We start from the raw sequence: 20,000 nt of genomic DNA on the forward strand, positions 1-20,000 counted from the left end.
GGATCGTTCACACAGGTTGGAGCAGGGGCACCTGATGAGATCTTTGATGAATGAGGGCAGGTTTGATATTACCGTTCACGTGGAAGGGGAAGACAGAGGGGTCACTTGGACCGCAGATTAGGGTACTTTTTTTTTATTTTGTGTTAGGAACACCACTCCCGCTTTGTTCATTTGTGCTAGCAGCACCTCCTCCACCTGTCCACCGTCCTCCAGCACACACCTGATGCCATGCCTGAGAGACAGCCCCAGTCTCCCCACCGGTCCCCCTCTCTCTCTTACTCTAAACCTTTACCTTTTTCTCAGAATATTTACTAATGAAGGAAATGGGGTACAAACCTCAAAAACATGTCAGGTCGTCAAACATTCTTCCTCGCGAAGAGAGAGAGAGCGAGAGCAAGGAAAGAAAGAAAGATAGACAGGTAAAAATGTCAAAAGAAGAAAGACAGGAAATCAGAGACAGAGACAAATTTAGACAACCAGACAGGAAGTAAGAGAGAGAGAAAGACAGAAAAAAGGAATAATGATGAAAGATGGAGAGAATACAAAGAAAAGTGCGACTTGATGGATGAGAAAGAAAGACAGGAAGAAAATGATGAATAGAGTGAGGATGTGAGAGGTGTTTAATAAAAAGGATAATGCCGAGGGAGAGGAGGATGAGACCCAGATTGCAGAATAAAGGAGAGAAAGAGGCCTACAGGTGGAGAGAGAGAGAGAGAGAGAGAGAGAGAGAGAGAATTATCCCACTCAGAATCCACTGCAGGAGCTAATCAACTGAAAACCAGTCCAAAATAACAGGAAGGTGTGTGTTTGTGTGTGTGTGTCTGTGTCTGTGTGTGTGTGTGTGGAGTCACCCGAGCCAACATCTGTCTTCATTTCATCATTTGTTCCCCTGTCTTTCTCCGGTTGCTTCATTATTAAAATTTACTCCTATCTGAGTTTCCTGTTCACTTCATCTTCTCAAAAGGCTGTTCATTAGCGAGTAATTAGCTGCACAGCTACATGCTAATCTTACTTTTTTTTTACGTTTACCTTTTACGGAGTTTGGCAGACCTTCTCATCCAGGAGTGTGTTGTAATCTCAATTACAGTACGAAAAAAACTACCAGATGTTTCGAAGTGCTGAGTGAAGAGGGAGGGCTTTAGAAAGTCATTCCATCACCTGAGAGCCAGGCCTGAGACCAGTTTGATGGAGGTCTTCCTTGTACCCTGCGAGATGGTGGGACTAGTTGAGTGAGGATGGACCAGAATTTGTTTGGCGGGTTACCTCAGTTGGTTAGATGGTGCATGGACACATCTGAGGAGGTTGAAGAAAGTGGGTGTTGCATGGATGCACATGAGGTGGATAGAAAGGGTCTGATGATGTAAAGAAAGTTTAGCAATATAACACAGTAGGACAGTTGGCTGTCCATGATCATCCCAAAGTCATATACTGTAATGGCAGTGACTAATGGTGAGATCTGGGATTTGTCCACCAGACCTCAACATGTTGAGGCATCTAATGAAATAGGGAAAGGAGGAGCTAAATGTTACTGGCATATCAGTGGTAGGAAAACTCCTGTGAGGATATGACATCATTGAAAGATGCAGATATGGAGGCACATAATGATCCATGTGGAGCACCAATGCATCTGCTTGCAGATCACTCAGGTGCTACAAATCAGTGTTTGATGTCTAAAGCATCCACAATGTGTTTCTGTAGACATTGAATGGTGGCGAGGTCTGGTGAGATGATTTGACGTATTGTGGGAGGAATGGAATTCAGGAAGCAGGTGCAGGGATTACAAGATAATAATAATCTCCAGGATCTCCTGTTGATAGAGGAGAAGAATGTAACAAGGAAAGAGGAGGGGAATTCTGAACCTGTTGTGTATTAATAGAGGTAGGAGTGAAGGACTGCTAATCTTCTCATCAGGCAGGATAGTGAAGGGAGAAGGAAGGAGGAGGAGGTGGTGGTGGTGGGTTTGGAACTGAAGTAAAGATGTTGTGGAGATAATGAGGATCCTGCATAAGAGCTTCTACATCTCTTTTGTTGGAGGAGGTATTAGTAGCTGTCACATGGGATGAGAACTTGGACAGGAGAAAGCATTATGAGAGGAGATTAGGATCGCTCCAGTTTCTCTGAGCTGCTTTTTCATTCTTTTACATCTGACCGCCAAGAAGAAGGAGGAGAGGACTTAGAAGGAAGGAGCAACATGTGGAGGGGAAATGAAGATGGGCTACGGAAGGGCTGATAGGGTGCTGGATCCCTGGGGTAGTTGGGGGTCAGGGGTTGAGGTTCTGGGTACCTGGTCAGAAGGTTGGAATTAAAGCCTCCCACTGTGCTGCAGTGGGTACGTGACTGATAAAAGCTTCTTCATCTACTTCTATAGAGGAAGCCATGATACAGTAAAGATCTTGTTTTCATAATAACAGATTATTTAACATGATTCGATAGATCATGTAAAGAGATGTTTGTTTTATAAGAAGTTATGGAAGGAGTCTCCAGTGCCAGCACTTTGTAATAGTCAGAGGTAAAGTTGATGTGTGTTTTTAAGTTCACACAACATTTTAAATTTTATTTAAATTAATAACATTTAAAATTTTAATACTGTATTATGCGTTAATTAAAATGCTGTAAATTAATTTTATTGGTATCGACTTGTTTTGTTTGATTGTACGATATATAATAAAATTTATAACAATAAATTTATAATAATAAATTCTCAGTTTAATGTTTTATCTTATTTCAGTTAATAAAAATTCATTTCTAGTTTTAATTCGCGTTCACTTTAATTACCTGCAGGTACGTGCCCTGGTTAGCATATTTCTGAATATTTATAGCCCCCGTGCATGGTTAACGAGGAGAAAGGTGTCCAGACGTTCCCGAGCCATTTTTAGAAATTTCTCATGCGTTAAAAACACATTCAACAATATATTATTTGAATATTTAATTATTTTTAATGGTTCGAATCCGACCTTTAGGGGTTCTTCAGCGTCGTCCTCACCTCGGCTCATCCTCTCGCTGTCTGATGTGGAAATTAGACCTCGTCCGGTCTGTCTCCTCCGGCTGCAGCTCGCACGCTGACAAATGTTTTCCTCAAATTTTCATTAAGCTGTGGGGGAAAAAAAATCCAGCCTCCACAAACCACCGGAACTGATGATTTAAACCTGGAGCATATTTTTAGTTTCTGGAGCTCAGCACTGAGGAGGAGCGTGAGAAACGAGTCCGGATATTTTACTGAAAGAATTTAAAACCCTCACACTCGTCTTTTATCTCTTATCTCTGGTTTACCACAGTGTGTGTGTGTGTGTGTGTGTGTGTGTGTGTATGTGTGTGTGTGTGTGTATGTGTGTGTGTGTGTGTGATTATAAGCTCGCAAGGTAATAAGGTTTTCTTTGGCTTTTAAAAAATGTATATATAGTAATGAAGTCATTAATTATTGATTATGGTGTTTGGTTCCTTTCACGGCTGTTTGCTTTCTTGCTTTCTATATTCTTAATTATTTATTGTTTATCCCTTCTTTTTCCTTCTTTATTCAAGCACGGTATGTCTTTCTTATTTTTTTTCTTATTGTCTCTTTATTTATTTATTTTATTTTTATTTTTTTGTTTCTGTTTGTTCAGGTTTGCTTCTTTGTTAGGAACTCTTATTCACCTCCATTTCTTATCGAACATATCTTTAACATTTTTCTATTACTTCTGTTTATTTATTTATTGTTTTAGGTTTATCTGTTTTTTCCTTCTTTGACACTTTGTTCTTCCCTATCATCTTATTTTGTTCAACTTAATTCTGTATGCATTCTTTTCACTTTATTCCTTTTTTATTTATTTATTTGTCTGTTTGTTTTTCTTTCGTCTCTTTTTTTGTTTACTTTTTTTAAATTATTATTATTATTGTACACGTTTGTGTGTGTATATAATATTTGTATTATTTTTTTTTTTGACCAGCTACTGATCTCTTCCTGTTCGTACAAGTCGACATACTGTAGGTTTTTAGCCCTCAGCCAATCATCTTCTCTCTCTGCGTGTCAGGTTCGACATCCTGGCCAATGGCGGCGCGTCTCTGACTCTGAGTTTTGAGCGCGCTCCCTTCCTGCCGCAGCAGCGAACCGTGTGGGTGCCATGGAACGTGTTTTACGTGATGGACACACTGGTGCTGAAGAAAGAGCAGAACGACATCCCCAGCTGTGACCTGAGCGGGTTCGTCAGGCCCAGCCCACTCATCGTGACCACGCCTCTTTCTACCTTCTTCAGATCTGCACCTGAGAACGGACCGATCATTCCCGAGACGCAGGTGAGTGACTGGTACATACACCGTACACACATGACGCACCTCACTGCCCGAACCCATGTGTTTGCACCCGAGGGTTCGCCTCAAACCACAAATCAAATTTTCACACAATTTTCTGGTGTGATAGAACATGGTTCCTGAGAACGCTGAGAACCTGGGATGAAGAAAATGGTGAGGAAAATGTACTATTTGTTGGAAGGATGGTGTAGTTTAGTGTAGTTTGGCGAAATCTAGCATGGTGAGGTTCGGTGTATTTGGTGTAGTGGAGTCTAGTTTGCTAGACTTAGGTACAGTATAGTGTAGTTTACTGTGTTTGTCAAACTCCAGCCCAGCATGGTGTAGTTTGGTGAAGTTTATTTTAGTGTTACATAGTCTGGTGGTGTGTGCATGTGTGTGTGTGTGTGTGTGTGTGTGTACGTGTGTGTGTGTTGATTGTTACTGTGTAAAGTAGTTGAGTGTATTTAAATGTGTAGTTTTTCAGTAGATCCGCTATGGGTTCCTGTAGATTTGTGGTATTTGGTGTATCTTAGCTTGCAGACCGGTGTAGTTAATTGTGGATTGGTGTAGTTTGGAGTAGTGTACCATCGCTTGGTGTGGTTTATCGCTCTTTGATGTAGTTTATTGTAGTTTGGTGCAGTTTAGTGTTGTTTTGCATAATTTAGTGTAGTTTATTGTAGCTTGGTGTAGTTTATTGTAGTTTAGTGTTGTTTTGCCAAATTTGGTGTAGTTTATTATAGCTTGTTGTAGTTTATTGTAGTTTAGTGTTGTTTTGCCAAATTTGGTGTAGTTTATTATAGCTTGGTGTAGTTTATTGCAGTTTAGTGTTGTTTTGCCAAATTTGGTGTAGTTTATTGTAGCATGGTGTAGTTTATTGTAGTTTAGTGTTGTTTTGCCAAATTTGGTGTAGTTTATTGTAGCATGGTGTAGTTTATTGTGGTTTAGTGTTGTTTTGCCAAATTTGGTGTAGTTTATTGTAGTTTAGTGTTGTTTTGCCAAATTTGGTGTAGTTTATTGTAGCATGGTGTAGTTTATTGTAGTTTAGTGTTGTTTTGCCAAATTTGGTGTAGTTTATTGTAGCATGGTGTAGTTTATTGTAGTTTAGTGTTGTTTTGCCAAATTTGGTGTAGTTTATTGTAGTTTAGTGTTGTTTTGCCAAATTTGATGTAGTTTATTGTAGCTTGGTGTAGTTTATTGTAGTTTAGTGTTGTTTTGCCAAATTTGGTGTAGTTTATTGTAGCATGGTGTAGTTTATTGCAGTTTAGTGTTGTTTTGCCAAATTTGGTGTAGTTTATTGTAGCATGGTGTAGTTTATTGTAGTTTAGTGTTGTTTTGCCAAATTTGGTGTAGTTTATTGTAGTTTAGTGTTGTTTTGTCAAATTTGGTGTAGTTTATTGTAGTTTAGTGTTGTTTTGCCAAATTTGGTGTAGTTTATTGTAGCTTGGTGTAGTTTATTGTAGTTTAGTGTTGTTTTGCCAAATTTGGTGTAGTTTATTGTAGCATGGTGTAGTTTATTGTAGCATGGTGTAGTTTATTGTAGTTTAGTGTTGTTTTGCCAAATTTGGTGTAGTTTATTGTAGTTTAGTGTTGTTTTGCCAAATTTGGTGTAGTTTATTGTAGCTTGGTGTGGTCTGGTGCAGTTTATTTGTGATTTACTGTTGTCTGGTTTCGTTTGGTGTAGATTAGTTTAGTTTATTGTTGATAGGTGTAGTTTGGTTTATTTTAGTGTTCTTTTATATAGTTTGTTTCGGTTTATTGTAGTTACAGTACTTAGTTTAGTTTAGTAGAGGCTGGTGTAGTTTAGTCTAAGTTGGTGTAGTTTGGGGGAGTTTTGTGTAGTTTATTGTGGGTTGGTGCAGTTTGGTGTTGTTTATTGCAGGGTGGTGTAGTGTAGCGCAGTGGGCTGTAGTTCTCACTGCTTATAAACTCAAACTTTTATGAATGTTTTACAGTGTTCTCTGAGCACGTTCCAGTGAAACCCAAGCTAAGTGTAATAGAACACACACACATACACACACACACACACACACACACTGATCATGTGTTTCACTAAACCAGACTGTACAGCAGATCCGCATCAAGGGAAAAACTGGAGGTTAAATTCCAGAATTGCAAAATGAAAAGAGGAAAAAAACCTGGCAAAACATTCCCCTCTCTCTCTCCCTCTCTCTCTCCATCTCTCTCTCTCCATCTTTCTCTCTCCCTCTCTCCCTCTCTCTCTCCATCTCTCTCTCTCTCCCTCTCTCTCTCTCTGACTGTCTTTGCTTTCTTCTTCCGACTTTCTTTCATAAATAATCACACATCTTCTTCCTGTGTCTTTCTACCTATCTGTCCATTTCTCCTCTTGCTCTCTCTCTACTCTCTCATCCCCCCATGTCTGTCCATCTGTCCATCTGTCTGTCTTCTTTCTTCTGATGTCTTAGTTTTTGTATCATTTTAGCTGTATAAAAGAAGGATAAATTTTTGGCACCCCTCTCCCCCCACACTCTCTCCTGCCTCCAGATGTTGCCCCGATGTGTGTGTTATTTCCCCTCGGTGTGTGTCGTATCCTCCTGTGACTCCAGCGTACGATGCCAGCGCGCCGTCTGAGCCAGAACACAGAAATCATTTCCTTATTGCATTTAGCCTCTCTCCCTCCTCTCTCTCTCTCTCTCTCTCTCTCTCTCTCTCTCTCCCTCGCTCCCTCGCTCTTTCGCTCTCCTTGTTCCCTCCCCAGAGGGAGTGGCCTTGGCCTCGCTCCCTTCCCCTGGTCCTGATTTGAGTTACGTCCTGCTTTTCTCCTCCCTGAGCAGAGTTAATCAGGGGAATGAAGTTACAGCTCTGAGGCTGAGCGGCCCCGAGAGCTGACTCGGCTCCTCCACATTCCACACGTCACGCTTAAACGACAAACAGACTTTCCTCCGCTGGGTAACTCTCAGACCATCGCTCCAACAGCACACACACACACACACACACACACACACACACACACACATGCACGCACACTGACTGAAAAAGCAAGCGGGGGAGAAACCTCAGCCGAATAATCCATGAAGATTAAAAGATATACGAGATGCAAAAATTAGGAGAAGCAAAAAAAAAAAAAAAACATAGAAGACTGAATGAGAGAAAAAAAGAAAAAGAGAAAGATGAAAAGATAAATTGAAGAATGGAAAATAAAGAAAACCAGAAAAGCACCAATAAAAAGATAATGAACAGAAAATCAAAAAAGAAAGAAAGAATAGAAAGAAAAGGAAAGAAAGACTTGTGCAGTGATGGCGCTGGTGGAAACACGCCAGCTCTAGTTTGTTAGCCGTTAGCATTACACATTAAGGAAGCTTGGCCATTTATGTGTGTGTGTGTGTGTGTGTGTGTGTGTGTGTGTGTGTGTGTAATGGAGCGGAGCAAAGTGCCTGCTTTCATCTCACCTCACTCACTTTTTTGTTAGTTTGGTTAAAGAGTTTTTACGGCTCTCAGCCATACGGTCATGTCTACATGTGTGTGTCTCTGTCTGCCTACACACACACACACACACACACACACACACACCACAGCTAAGAATAACAAGGCCGCTCGCATGGAACATGGCAGCACATGCGGCTTGTTTTAATAAGAGCTCGGGGTGTAATGAAAGATCACAGAGGGGCGGGAAAGGGCAGAATGTGTGTGTGTGTGTGTGTGTGTGTGTGTGTGCATGTGCCAACCTTATACATCCACCATTAAGCAAATATACAAGCCTGGGGTACAGTCACACACACACACACACACACACACACACACACACACACACACACACGTGCGCTTGATAATTATATCGGCTGTGGTTACTGTGACTACACCACAACTGTGTGTGTGTGTGTGTGTGTGTGTGTGTGTGTGTGTGTGTGTGTGTGTGTGTCTAAGGGTTAAGGGTTGCTTCTTCTTTCCTCTTTTTTGAACCCAGTTATTGTTTATTTATCTTTTTATTAATTCACTTATGTTGTCTGAGCCTAAACTTTAAACTTTTGCATAAACACAACGTCCTGATGTCTGTGAATAACACGAGAAAGAGCAGAGAGAGAGAGAGAGAGAGAGAGAGGTAGAAACTCAGAAACAGTGAAATGTAACTTACTAACCTCAGAAGAACAAGGAAAGAAAGAAAGAAAGAAAGAAAGAAAGAAAGAGAGAAGGAAAGAAACACTGAGAAAGAGATGAGATCGAGAAATTGAGCAAATAAAGAGACAACCAAATAATGAAACAATAACAAAAATAAAAAAGTCGGCATAGGAATGAGAAAGAAATGTGGAAGAAGAAGAAGAAAGGAACAAAAGACAAACAATCAAAGAAGTGAAGAGACAAAAACAAACAAACTAACAAAGAGTTTGGGGGAAATGGGAAGGAAGAAAGGAAGGAAGGATAAAATGGGGAAAAAAGCAAAATTACAAGAAAAGAAAGAGCAATGGAAATCTGAAAGACAGACAGGAGGGGATGAGGCTGTGCCCAGGCTGTGAGGTTGGAGTTTGAGTCCGGAGCAGGAAGTGGGAATGTGGTGCGAGTTCTCCGAGTCCACAGCTCGTGTCTGAGCCTCTGAGTTCCTCTAATCATCTCCTAAAACCAGAGAGGAGCAAGAGAGAGTGAGACAGAGTGACGGAGAGCGAGGGACCATGAGGGAGGTTGAGGGAGAGTGAGGAAGGGAGCTAGGGAGCATGTCATGGTGAGCAAGGGAGAGTGAGGTAGTGAGTATCACTCAGATGAGTTTGGTGTGTTTTCAGGTCCTGCTGAAACCACAACTGCTCCCGCGGGATCACTCCCAGACGTGCGCTCAGCCAGAGTGAGGCTCACGTAATGCAGCTCTGGAGTCTGTCACTGCAGCACAAAACTAACACAAAGAACCGAGGTATAAAAGTCAGGGACAGAGTGGAAAGAGGGATTGAAAGACAGAAAGAAATAGGAAATGACAAAAAAAAGCGACGAAAGAAACCAAAAAAGAGACAAAACCTGATAGGGAAACTCTGTGTTAAAGCTCCTTACAGAATCTTTGTGTTCTTCCTGAGGGACAAAATAAAGAACCCTGTAAAGTCCCATTCTTCTGCTCTGGTCCCCATAGTGAGCTGTCTGTCCTGTGTGACCTGCAGGTTCTCCAGGAGGACACGGTGATCCCGGGCAGCGACCTGAACCTGGTGTACCTGAGTTCTCGAGCGGCCGGGTACCGTCCCGTCCTGAGGGTCACCATGACCCAGTCCACCATCCCCTTCAACCTGATGAAGGTGCACCTGATGGTGGCTGTCGTGGGACGCCTCTTCCAGAAGTGGTTCCCTGCAGAACCCAACCTGTCCTACACCTTCATCTGGGACAAGACGGACGCCTACAACCAGCGCGTGTACGGCCTGAGCGAGGCAGTCGGTGAGTCGACACTTTATATTCATATTTATATTTATATTTATATAGAGCTTCTTTATGTCTATATACACAATCTTTATATTAATATTTAAAGTCAATGGTTGTGATGGTCTGTGGAGCGGAGCTTCAGGTCATGCTGTTGATCTGATGGCATGGAGAAACATTTTATATCCTGTTTGACTTAATAAATAAACAAATGAATTAACAAATTCTGGGAGATTAAGATCAAAATCATAACATAATATTATAACATTATATTAATAATAATATTAATTAATAATAGACATGATAATAAATAATTATTGATATACACTGCTATTTATTCATTCCTTTATTCTCTTTTTTTGTTTGTTTGTTTACTAATTAAGAAAATGAATAATTCAATAAAGTTTTGGCTAATCTTAATATGTCTATTTTAATTTACAAAAAAAGTACAAATTAATACCTTCTGGGAGATTAGGTTAATAATAAACAATTAAAAATAATTACATAGGATGTAACAAAACATCTTTATTGATCTACTTTTTTTTGTTTTTAATTATTATTTTTGTTTTGTATTTTTAGTTTTAGAATTTTTTTTTTGTTTTGCTTGTTTTGCTTTTATTATAATAATTAGTGAATTTGTTAAGTGTTGACTGGTTAATGAATTAATCTCTCCATTTTAAATGAATTCATAAACAGTAAACAAATGAGTATATCGACTATTTTAAGAAGAAAAAATTTCTTATTGTTTTACAAACATTTTTTTATGAACTAGTTCATTATTATTTTGTTAATGATAAGGAAATTAAATTAATTGGATTTATACGTTTGCCCTTTTTAAAAAAGATTCTAATACAATATGATAATTATATGATAATAATAATATAATAATAATAATAATAATAATAATGAATGATGATTGAAACACATAAACTTCAGACAGACAGACGACCAGACGAGCCGAAGCATTCCATTCAGGTGTCATACTTTTTTGTAAAAAAAAAAAAAAAAATTTGTTTAATCAATTTATTGTCATTCTATAAGCTTTTAAAATTTTATTAACCTCACTTACTGTCAAGATCAAATATTTATTTTTTTTACTGTACAATTTTTCTTTGTTATATTTTTCTTTAGTCTTATTTGCAAATGTCTTAGAACATGTCCTGGGATAAAATAATGACTTTTATTAAATATTGAAAAGAGGTTATATAAAGCACAGTGCAAAATGAATAAAGATAAATAAGTAAATAATTCATAAATGATTAAGACAACATTTTGTATATTATTTTTTATAATATCCTAAAGGTATTTAATTGCACTGTTACAGAAAATGTTATATCTATTGTGTGTGTATATGTACACACACACACCCACACACACACACACCCACACACACACACACACACGATCTGTTCAGAAGTGTTCAGTGATACATGAATAAATGACGCTCCGGTCGTGTAATCAGGATGGACTTTGTACAGATTAGCGATGGAGTTTGAGAGCCAGGTGAAGTGAGAGCACATCCCTCACTTCCTCGCAGCATCGCTCAGCATCGCTCAGCCTTTTTTAATCTGATCAGCGTTGTCACGGTGATAAACAGCCGCTCAGTGTTTCCCGCCCGGTGTCGTCCTCTACGCTCGGGGGATAATTAAATAAATGTGACGTGAGGAGACCTTACAGAGGCGAAGTGCTTACTCCTAACATCCAGCATGCAAATCAGTCTCCTTATCTTCCCATTCCGGTGTGTGTGTGTGTGTGAGGGAATTTGTTCCTGCTGACGGAGATTTAGAGCATGTGTATGATCAGCAGATGCAGCATAACTGCAAGAAATGTACACGTCCTGTCCACGTCTCGCCGTGCTGGAAAGGTCACACGTGTTTGTGGCTTTGTGCCAGAGATGATGGAACGTCGCGGGGGTGACTGATCAGGACGGATCACTTCTGGCATTGTTCCACCGCTCCAGCTCAGACAGAACTCTCTCGATTCTGTAAAAGTTCTCTGAGAGCACCATGTTCCTGATCCAGTGCAGCACTGAGGACAGGAACACACACACACACACACACACACACACACACACACACACTACACTCTACACTACTGTACTACTGTACCACCTGAACCAGTTAAATACGTTATCAGCATCATGTTACTGATGAACTAAACTCATGTTACAGCTAGAAAAATAAGAGATAGAAAAGGAAAGTTATTTTTTTATCGAATTAAGTGGACAAATATGTAAATCTTTTAAAAAAATTTAAGGTCAAATAATAACAAACATTATAATATGAAAAAATAAATAAATCTATCTATCTATCTATCTATCTATCTATCTATCTATCTATTTATTTATTTATTTGTCTGTCTGTCTGTCTGTCTGTATCTGTGTTTATATATCTGTCTGCCTATAGTATCTGTGTCCGTGTATGGTTATCAGTCTGTCTGTTTGTATCTGTCTATGTGTCCTTCTTTCTGTCTATCTGTATGTCAATATTTTTATCTATCTATCTATCTATCTATCTATCTATCTATCTATCTATCTATCTCTGTCTGTCTGTCTGTCTGTCTGTCTGTCTGTCAGTATCTCTGTCTACATTATCTATCTATCTGTCTGTCTCACTGTCTGTTTGTCTCTGTATCTGTTTGACAGACAGATAGATGGACATATCTTTCTCTCTGTCTGACAATATCTGACTGTCTACAGTGTCTGTCTGTAGAGTCTGTATGTACAGTGTGTCCAACTATCTGTCTCTCTGTCTGTCTGTCTAACTATCAATTAAGGAAGTTCTTTAAAAAAATTAGATCTGAACTTTAAGGATAAATAAAAAATAGAGTCAGCACAGTGCCTTACTGGTTAGCACTGTCGCTTTGCACCTTCAGGGTCTGGGTTCGAATAATAATAATAATAATAATAATACTATGAAGAGGTAGAAGGGGAGATTAACCAGGTGGGCGTGGTCGAGCGTGCCACATGTACAGCATGTTACAGTTTAACTCAAATATTACAGCAGATTTTCTCTTCTCACGACTCCGCGTCCAAATCTCTGAACGCGTCCTGTGCTGCAGCAAAAAAGTGAAGTTTCTCCCCCACAACACACACACACTTACACACCCAACCGCCAAAAAAGAACCGTCCCACGGTCAGTGTGTGAGTCGCAACAGTCACAGTCTTCAGTCGCAGTAAAGCGTGATGTTAACATCAGACAAAAAGATACAGATTTATAAACTCCATAAACACTCAGACGTGCTGCAATAATTATCGTGCTGCAGACAGTCTTTTATAATTGAGGGAGACAAAGTCACCACTCGTACCTGTTTCTCTGAAATCTGTCACGGAGAGCTGCTTAGGAAAATAAATATCATGAATTGCATATCAAAGTGCAATAAAACAGTAAAATACAGCACTGTATCATAATCGTATAAACCTTTAGTACATAGTTATGATCATTAACACAGATTCATCTCGCTGCACACGTCTTCTTTAACGTTCATCAGGCCAGAGGTTTGCTTCTGTCCCACATCTTATTCCCCATGTCCTCCATTCGCAAAAAAAACAAAAACATTCACAATAGTGTGTGTGTGTGTGTGTGTGAGACAACACATGACAGGAACTCCGGATGAAGCCTACATTAAGCTTCGCTCTTCCCCAGTGAGACGCTGATTTATGACACGGTCCTCAATCGTGGCTCGTATTTCATCAGACACCCGTCTCCGCCGGTGTGGTGTTCTACCTCGGTCTGGTTGTCCTCCTCTCATGCGCATCGCCAGACTTCTTCCTTCTTTCATAAGCCTTATGTTTTTGATTGAGATGTAGATTGAGGCTCCATCAGGTTTATACAGCGTCTGCCGCAAACATCTAATGAGATTCAAAATGACTGGAATTGGGATAAGAACTGCACAAGACATTATTAAACCCTGGACGCATTGAGCTGAACCCTCAACTCCACAGAAGAAATGTGGTCAGGACAACATCCTGAGTGAGCATGATGGGAGATCATCTAAAAGCTTTGCTGGAGTCATACAGTAAAAAAAAAAATGGAGAGTAGAAATCAGAGCTACAGGATGTTTAATAGTGAGACACACACACACACACACACACACACACACACACATATACAGTGTGATGAGAACTTAAGTGGAACAAAACAGCTGTGCGTCCATGAGAAAAACACTTGTTAGTGAGACGAATCAGGACAAAAGATTGGACGTTGGAGCGATGGAAAAAGGTCATGTGACTGTTATGTGGCAATAAAATAAAGTCAGCCGACGACTTGAATGTATTAAATCACATCAAACTGCTTTTTTGTTGCACTGGTGGTGTGTGTGTGTTGGGTCATCTTCATTTCAAAAAATTGACATGTAGTTGGTAAAAAAAAAAAAAAATCATGTATAACCCTGAACATCTTCCTTCTGTGTGTTTAGTGTCTGTGGGGTTCGAGTACGAGTCATGTCTGGACCTGATCCTGTGGGAGAAGAGGACGGCCGTCCTTCAGGGTTACGAACTCGACGCTTCTAACATGGGCGGGTGGACGCTGGACAAACACCACGTGCTGGACGTCCAGAACGGTACGGACACGAGCGGCCGAGTTCTGTACTGTGATTGGTGTTGATGAATTTTCCTTTACAGCAGCTTTGAGAGTGCACTTTCATTTATATTCTGTAGTAACAGCTCGTTCAAAAGGTCACACCGTGGAGGTAATAGTAAGGAGGCTTTTATGTTGCCTCTATGGAAGGAGTCTCCAGTGTTAATGTTTGTAACAATCACCAGGTCGATATAAAATATACGTAATATTTAGGTGTTGTAGTGTAAGGAGAACAAAACGCAACGTTTTTCTTGCACACACTCATATATTAAGTACAGAACATAGTCAGCATCACTAGTCAGTGACGTGTGCATGTATGTGTGTGTGTATATGTGTGTGTGTGTGTGTGTAAAAGGCCAGCAGGTTTATTGCGTTTTCTGCACCGCTTTAGCCGCTTCAGCTCCCAAGCTCTTTCCTCGTCCTCTTTTTCCGATCCCAGAAGACTTCAGCGCCGCTTTCATCTCGCCAACCCGTGACACCATTTGTGACCTATGACCTTTAGACACCTTCTTCTCCTCTTCTTCTAAACCTTTCTCTATTCCCCATCACTGCCCTAAATATAGGCTCTCTGGAGAGCGAGGCTCAGATGTGTGTTCACAGCCGAGCATGAAGAAGTGTTTTATATATATATATATATATATATATATATATATATACTGAGCAGTGTACACTATATATCACACTGAGCCACGTTCCTCCTACATCTGTAGAACGGAGTAAGAACTTGTGCAACAACAGCAATAGAAACTAGTAGGTGTTGATATGGAGATGCTGTTGTGTCGAAGCCAGACATAGAAACAAACTTAATAAGGACGAAGTAACGAAGCTTCAACCTGATGGAAAAGATCGCACGGTGTTCTGACGGATTTGCTACGTCAATGGAGCTCTAACAGCGCCCTCTTCAGGCTCGTGCTATGACCGCGGTACTGTAGGTCCATGCCACGCTGTAGAAGTTCATATTACTTTCTTCTGGTGATAACCACATTCGGTATCAGCGCGTCTATGTCGCTTTCAGAGAATTTATATAAATACTGGATCCAATTCCGCACACCATGACCTCCTGATTAGCCTGCCGCGCATGTCGCATCAATTATACCGACCCACCGGACGCGATCACAACATAGTAAGCACATGATAAGCTGATGGGAGGAGCACGGTGCGATCTGATCGGATGTAGTAATGACTTTGTTTGATGTGGTTGAGCATGGAAAATTAATTATTGATAATGTGACTGATAGACACATTAAAAACCTGACACGGATGTGGCTAGACGTAGCGTGAACTTGATACATTCACATCTTTTCTATTTTGACTTTGTTTCTGCACCGTTCTTCAATATTTTGCAATATCTAATTCGTTCAATCCAACTAAATCACTGAGATAAATAAAAAAAAATGTAGCTTTTAAGTGACAAAAAAAAAGAAGATAAAGAGTTAATCTAAAGCTGTTGTGACTCTGGCGATGATTTATTTTTCCCAGGGTCATTTTTTGTTTTTGGTGTAAATTTTTTTCTTCTTTTCCTTGTTCTCCATCTCCTCCTCCTTCTCTAGACTTGAACCTTGCAATATCTCTTTCCAACGTTGCAGATAGTGAGCTTTAAAGTTTTCCCTCTTAGTCCGAGGTGTAAAAGTTGCCGTATGATATCTGGATAATTACTACCCCGGGATGAGTGAAAGCTTTTCTTGCTTTTTTTTTTTTCTTCTTGTAAACGTACGCGAGGGACTCACACAGCAGTTTTTACAGTTTAAATTGTTTCTTCCCTTCATATTGCTGAGCTCCCTTTATCTCTAAAAACAATAATCTCATTTCATCGTAAAAACCCAGAGCGAGGATGACCACACGTCTGCCAGAATCTGATGACAAGCTTGTTTTTTCTCCCCCCTTTAAAGTTTGGAGTTATTTAAAAAGACACTGCACAACTTATATATATATATATATATATAACGTCCCAGACATTAGCAGGATGTCAGGATTTCAGCCAGACTGGATGTAGAAAACCAAAAGACATAAACATGGACCTAAAAACAGTCCTGATGGCAGACAGACGGACACGGGCGAGAGCGAGGAGGAGGTTCAGGATTTAAAAAAAACAAAAAAAAAACAGCACCAGGATAAACAAAGTGACGGAGCCGGCGATTCAGAAAATGATAGACGAGCGAAACAGACAGGAGTGGAGTAGGACAGGAGAGACGGATAATCGATAAACAAACAGAGGTCAAACTGACTAAAGCGAGCTGTCGACCTGCACGGCTGTGATTCTGACAGGATGTACAGGTCTGAGGTTCCAGGGTTTATAAAGAGAGTTTTTGGGATCGTGGATCAGGTTCCATTCGTACATTCTGGATCAGTGTGTGGATTTACAAGGCAATGAGCGCCAGTCGAATAATGTTGAGAAAAAGACAGGGAAGTGGAGTGTAAAAGAGTTAATATCATTAACCTGAGTCCTGAGGATAAATCGTATCATGTGGTATCGTACTGTATGTATCATGGCATCACGTCATATATCATCTAAAAACGTTTCGTATATTGTTGGGTATTAGATTGTACATCATTTAATACTATATCTAATATTATTTAATATGGTATTGTATAGTGTATCAGTTGATATTCTATAGTTTATGGTTTAAAACCGTGTCATATATTGCGTCTTATATGATTTGGCATATGATTGTATCATATTGTGTATATTATTTTAACATATTGTATCATATATTGTTTGTTTATATATTTGGTATCATATCTTATATTGTTTAATATCGCGTTGTATACAATTAAAAATCGGATCGTATATTTTTTGGTATCATATATTATTTAGTATGATTTAATATCGTTTACGATCTAATATCTTATATAATTTGGTATCGTATATAATTTAATATCATAGAAAATTTGGTATTGTACAGTATATCATTTAATATTGTATATAATTTAGAATAGTTTATTATTATATTATATATCATTTGGTACTGTGTGTTATATCATTTGTCATTTGGTATTATATTAAGTATCCTTTGGGTATTGGTGGCTTAGTGACTTGCCTTACAGGTTCGACTCCCATCCAATTCCCAAACTCAGCCACTGGATACATCCTTAGTATCCTAAACCCGGATAGAATATAAAGTACATATTGTGCAAACCTGTGCCAGGTGTGTTTGCGGATCAGATGATCTGCTGTGGCGACCCATTGACGTGACTAACCGAAACAACAACAACAACAACAACATTGTATCACATATCACTTTTATTGTATCATTTATTATTTAGTATCATACTGCAAATTATTGAGTATCTCATCGTTCATCATTCAGTATTCTGTAGTGTACAGTACTGTGTAGATCACCTGGTTTTGTATCACATATCATTTGGTATTATATCATTTATCATTAAGCATCGTTCCGAACACAATGTATTATCATATCCTTTATCATTCAGTACCATATACTGTAGTATATATCAGTTGGTATTGTTTATTGTATCGCATATCTTATCGTATCAGAAATCACAGTTGCATCATTTAATATCAAATTAAAATATTCTGTAGCAGCCTGAGGTTTACACCCCTATGTATCATCGCACATTGCATTATTATTATTATTATTATTATTATTGTTATTGTTGTTGTTGTTTGTTTTATTAATTTAAAGGAAGAGAAAAAATTGAGAGGTGTGGAAAGGTAAATCAGATGCTCTAACACAAGTGAAAACAGGAATTAACTTCTTTTACAGATCCTTAATATTAAATACAATAATAAATGGATAAAAAGTGTTGACGTGTCCTTAAAACAAACAAATAAAGGTGAGCTGTAGACTGAGAGTGGATGAGTGACAGATAATACCCGCGCACACACTCATCTCCATCGTTTACACCACACAAACACACACTTAGTGACAGTGTGCACCGGTGAACTAATTAATGTCGCTCCTACCCATCTGATTCTTATGCAAATTATTATGCAGATGAGCGTATAAGAAGACAAGGAATTAGAAAGGACATGCTCCGTCTCTCTGTCTCTGTCTTAGGGAGAGAGCCGAAACCAGACTCACACTGACCTCACACACTCCTCCTCTCCCATTACACACACACACACATTTATTTATCTCTGTCACACGGTAGACGCCTGTGTGTGTGTGTGTGTGTGTGTGTTTGTGCATGCATGTGTGTGTGTGTGTGTGTGTGTATGAGATCATGCATTTTCTCAGATCTCATAGAGGCAGGGTGGAGTGTGTAACACTCGCTGATATAAATCATCGCTGCCTTTAGGTCCCACCTGCACTGTATCCTCTCCCTCTCTCTCTCTCTCTCACACACACACACACACACACACACACACACACACACACTTTCACTTACCTTCTGCTTTCTTTCATCTCCTCTTATCAGCTCCGGTCAGAGCACAACCACTTCACGTTCACTGCCCACAGAGAAAGAGAGAGAGAGAGAGAGAGAGAGAGAGAGAGAGAGAGTTTTGTGTAAAGTAAAGTCAATAAAAAAAGATAGAGGAGGAGAGGGGCAGAGGAGTGTGAGACAGGGGGAGAGAGATTGAGAGAAAGAAAGAAAGAAAGAAAGAAAGAAAGTCTTTTCTTTTTCTTTCTTTCTTTCTATCGCCTCCTCCTGGTGAGGGACAGAACGAGAGAGAGCGCGCGAGAGAGAGAGAGCGCGCGAGAGAGAGAGAGAGAGAGAGAGTAATCGTCCACATGAAATATTTATGATATAAAACTCAGCAGAGACAGTGGGAGATTAAATTACATTGATTTTGGTATAATATTCAATGACCGCTACACACACACACTCACACACACACTCGCACACACACTGGTGTAAGATTTATGACAGCGTATCAGTGAAATCCACACACTCACCTAAGGAGCTCTTTATAATTCGCCACAATAATCTGATGGAACTGATGTGAGGCGTGAAAGAAGCCATACATCATCTCATGCTCACGAAAAATACACACGCGCACACACAAAAATACACTCCACTCATTCATAATCAGATCTGCACACACACACACACACATACACGGGGAAAACTGCTGAAGGAACGTTTACATTTCTGTTTAAGTAGAACAAAAACACTCGCAGCGATGTTTTCCTCCCGTAAAAGCAGCGATAAAGGGGCGGAGCTTAAACAAACAAGCGGGTAAAACACGCAACTTTTTAGCTATTGTCGTGATTGATTAGTTTCGTATAAGCAGTGTATATTAGCGTGGTGATACTTTATGGTTGCTATGGTAACACCTCGTCCACAGGAGGACGTGTACGCCAGACGCGTCACGGAAACGGATTTAGAAGATCGTCGGTGTGGTGTTTTTTTTTATTCGTTTTTATTTAACACATCAGTGGAAAGGAGTCTCCAGCGTCAGAGCTGTTACTGTGGTTTGTTTGCTTCTGCTTCAGGACAGATGAATTATCACGTTTTTTGCGGATTTCAAAGTTCCAGCTTTATATCTGACTGACACTGGAGACTCCTTCCATTCATAAGTGTCTCTTTACGTAGGGATATCACCATATCCACTATAAATATATGTATACCGCTTTAAACCCTTAAACATAACGTATCAGAACGCGTGTATTAAGGTGAACCTGCGCTACTGTCCGAGCCGCTGTTCTAGAGAATTAATCAACAGCTTCTGTTTTGCTGGAGTTTAAAAATACATTTGAAAATTCCTTGAGGGTAGAATATACATTTATACAGTGTGTGTGTGTGTGTGTGTGTGTGTGTGTGGACTCCTTGAAGAGCCTTGGATTGAAGTGAAGGTCATGTTTTTGCTCTGATTGCTCATTCCGCTATCTCAGCAAGCTTCCTGCTGCG

The 20,000-nt window shown here is 39.7% G+C and overlaps 1 protein-coding gene across 12 annotated transcripts in view; it reads left to right on the forward strand.

Annotated features, from left to right (window-relative positions):
- tenm3 (teneurin transmembrane protein 3) overlaps positions 1-20,000 on the forward strand; it is a 277,382-nt gene that overhangs the window by 210,960 nt on the left and 46,422 nt on the right. For all 12 annotated transcript variants that reach the window (XM_053501433.1, XM_053501434.1, XM_053501435.1 and 9 more), the window contains 3 exons: positions 4,011-4,272; positions 9,360-9,627; positions 14,026-14,169. In XM_053501433.1, coding sequence (XP_053357408.1) covers positions 4,011-4,272; positions 9,360-9,627; positions 14,026-14,169 — 674 coding nt within the window. The remainder of the gene's footprint in view (positions 1-4,010; positions 4,273-9,359; positions 9,628-14,025; positions 14,170-20,000) is intronic.

Source organism: Clarias gariepinus, chromosome 8, assembly GCF_024256425.1.
Source record: "Clarias gariepinus isolate MV-2021 ecotype Netherlands chromosome 8, CGAR_prim_01v2, whole genome shotgun sequence".
NCBI classification, from domain to species: Eukaryota; Metazoa; Chordata; class Actinopteri; order Siluriformes; family Clariidae; genus Clarias; species Clarias gariepinus.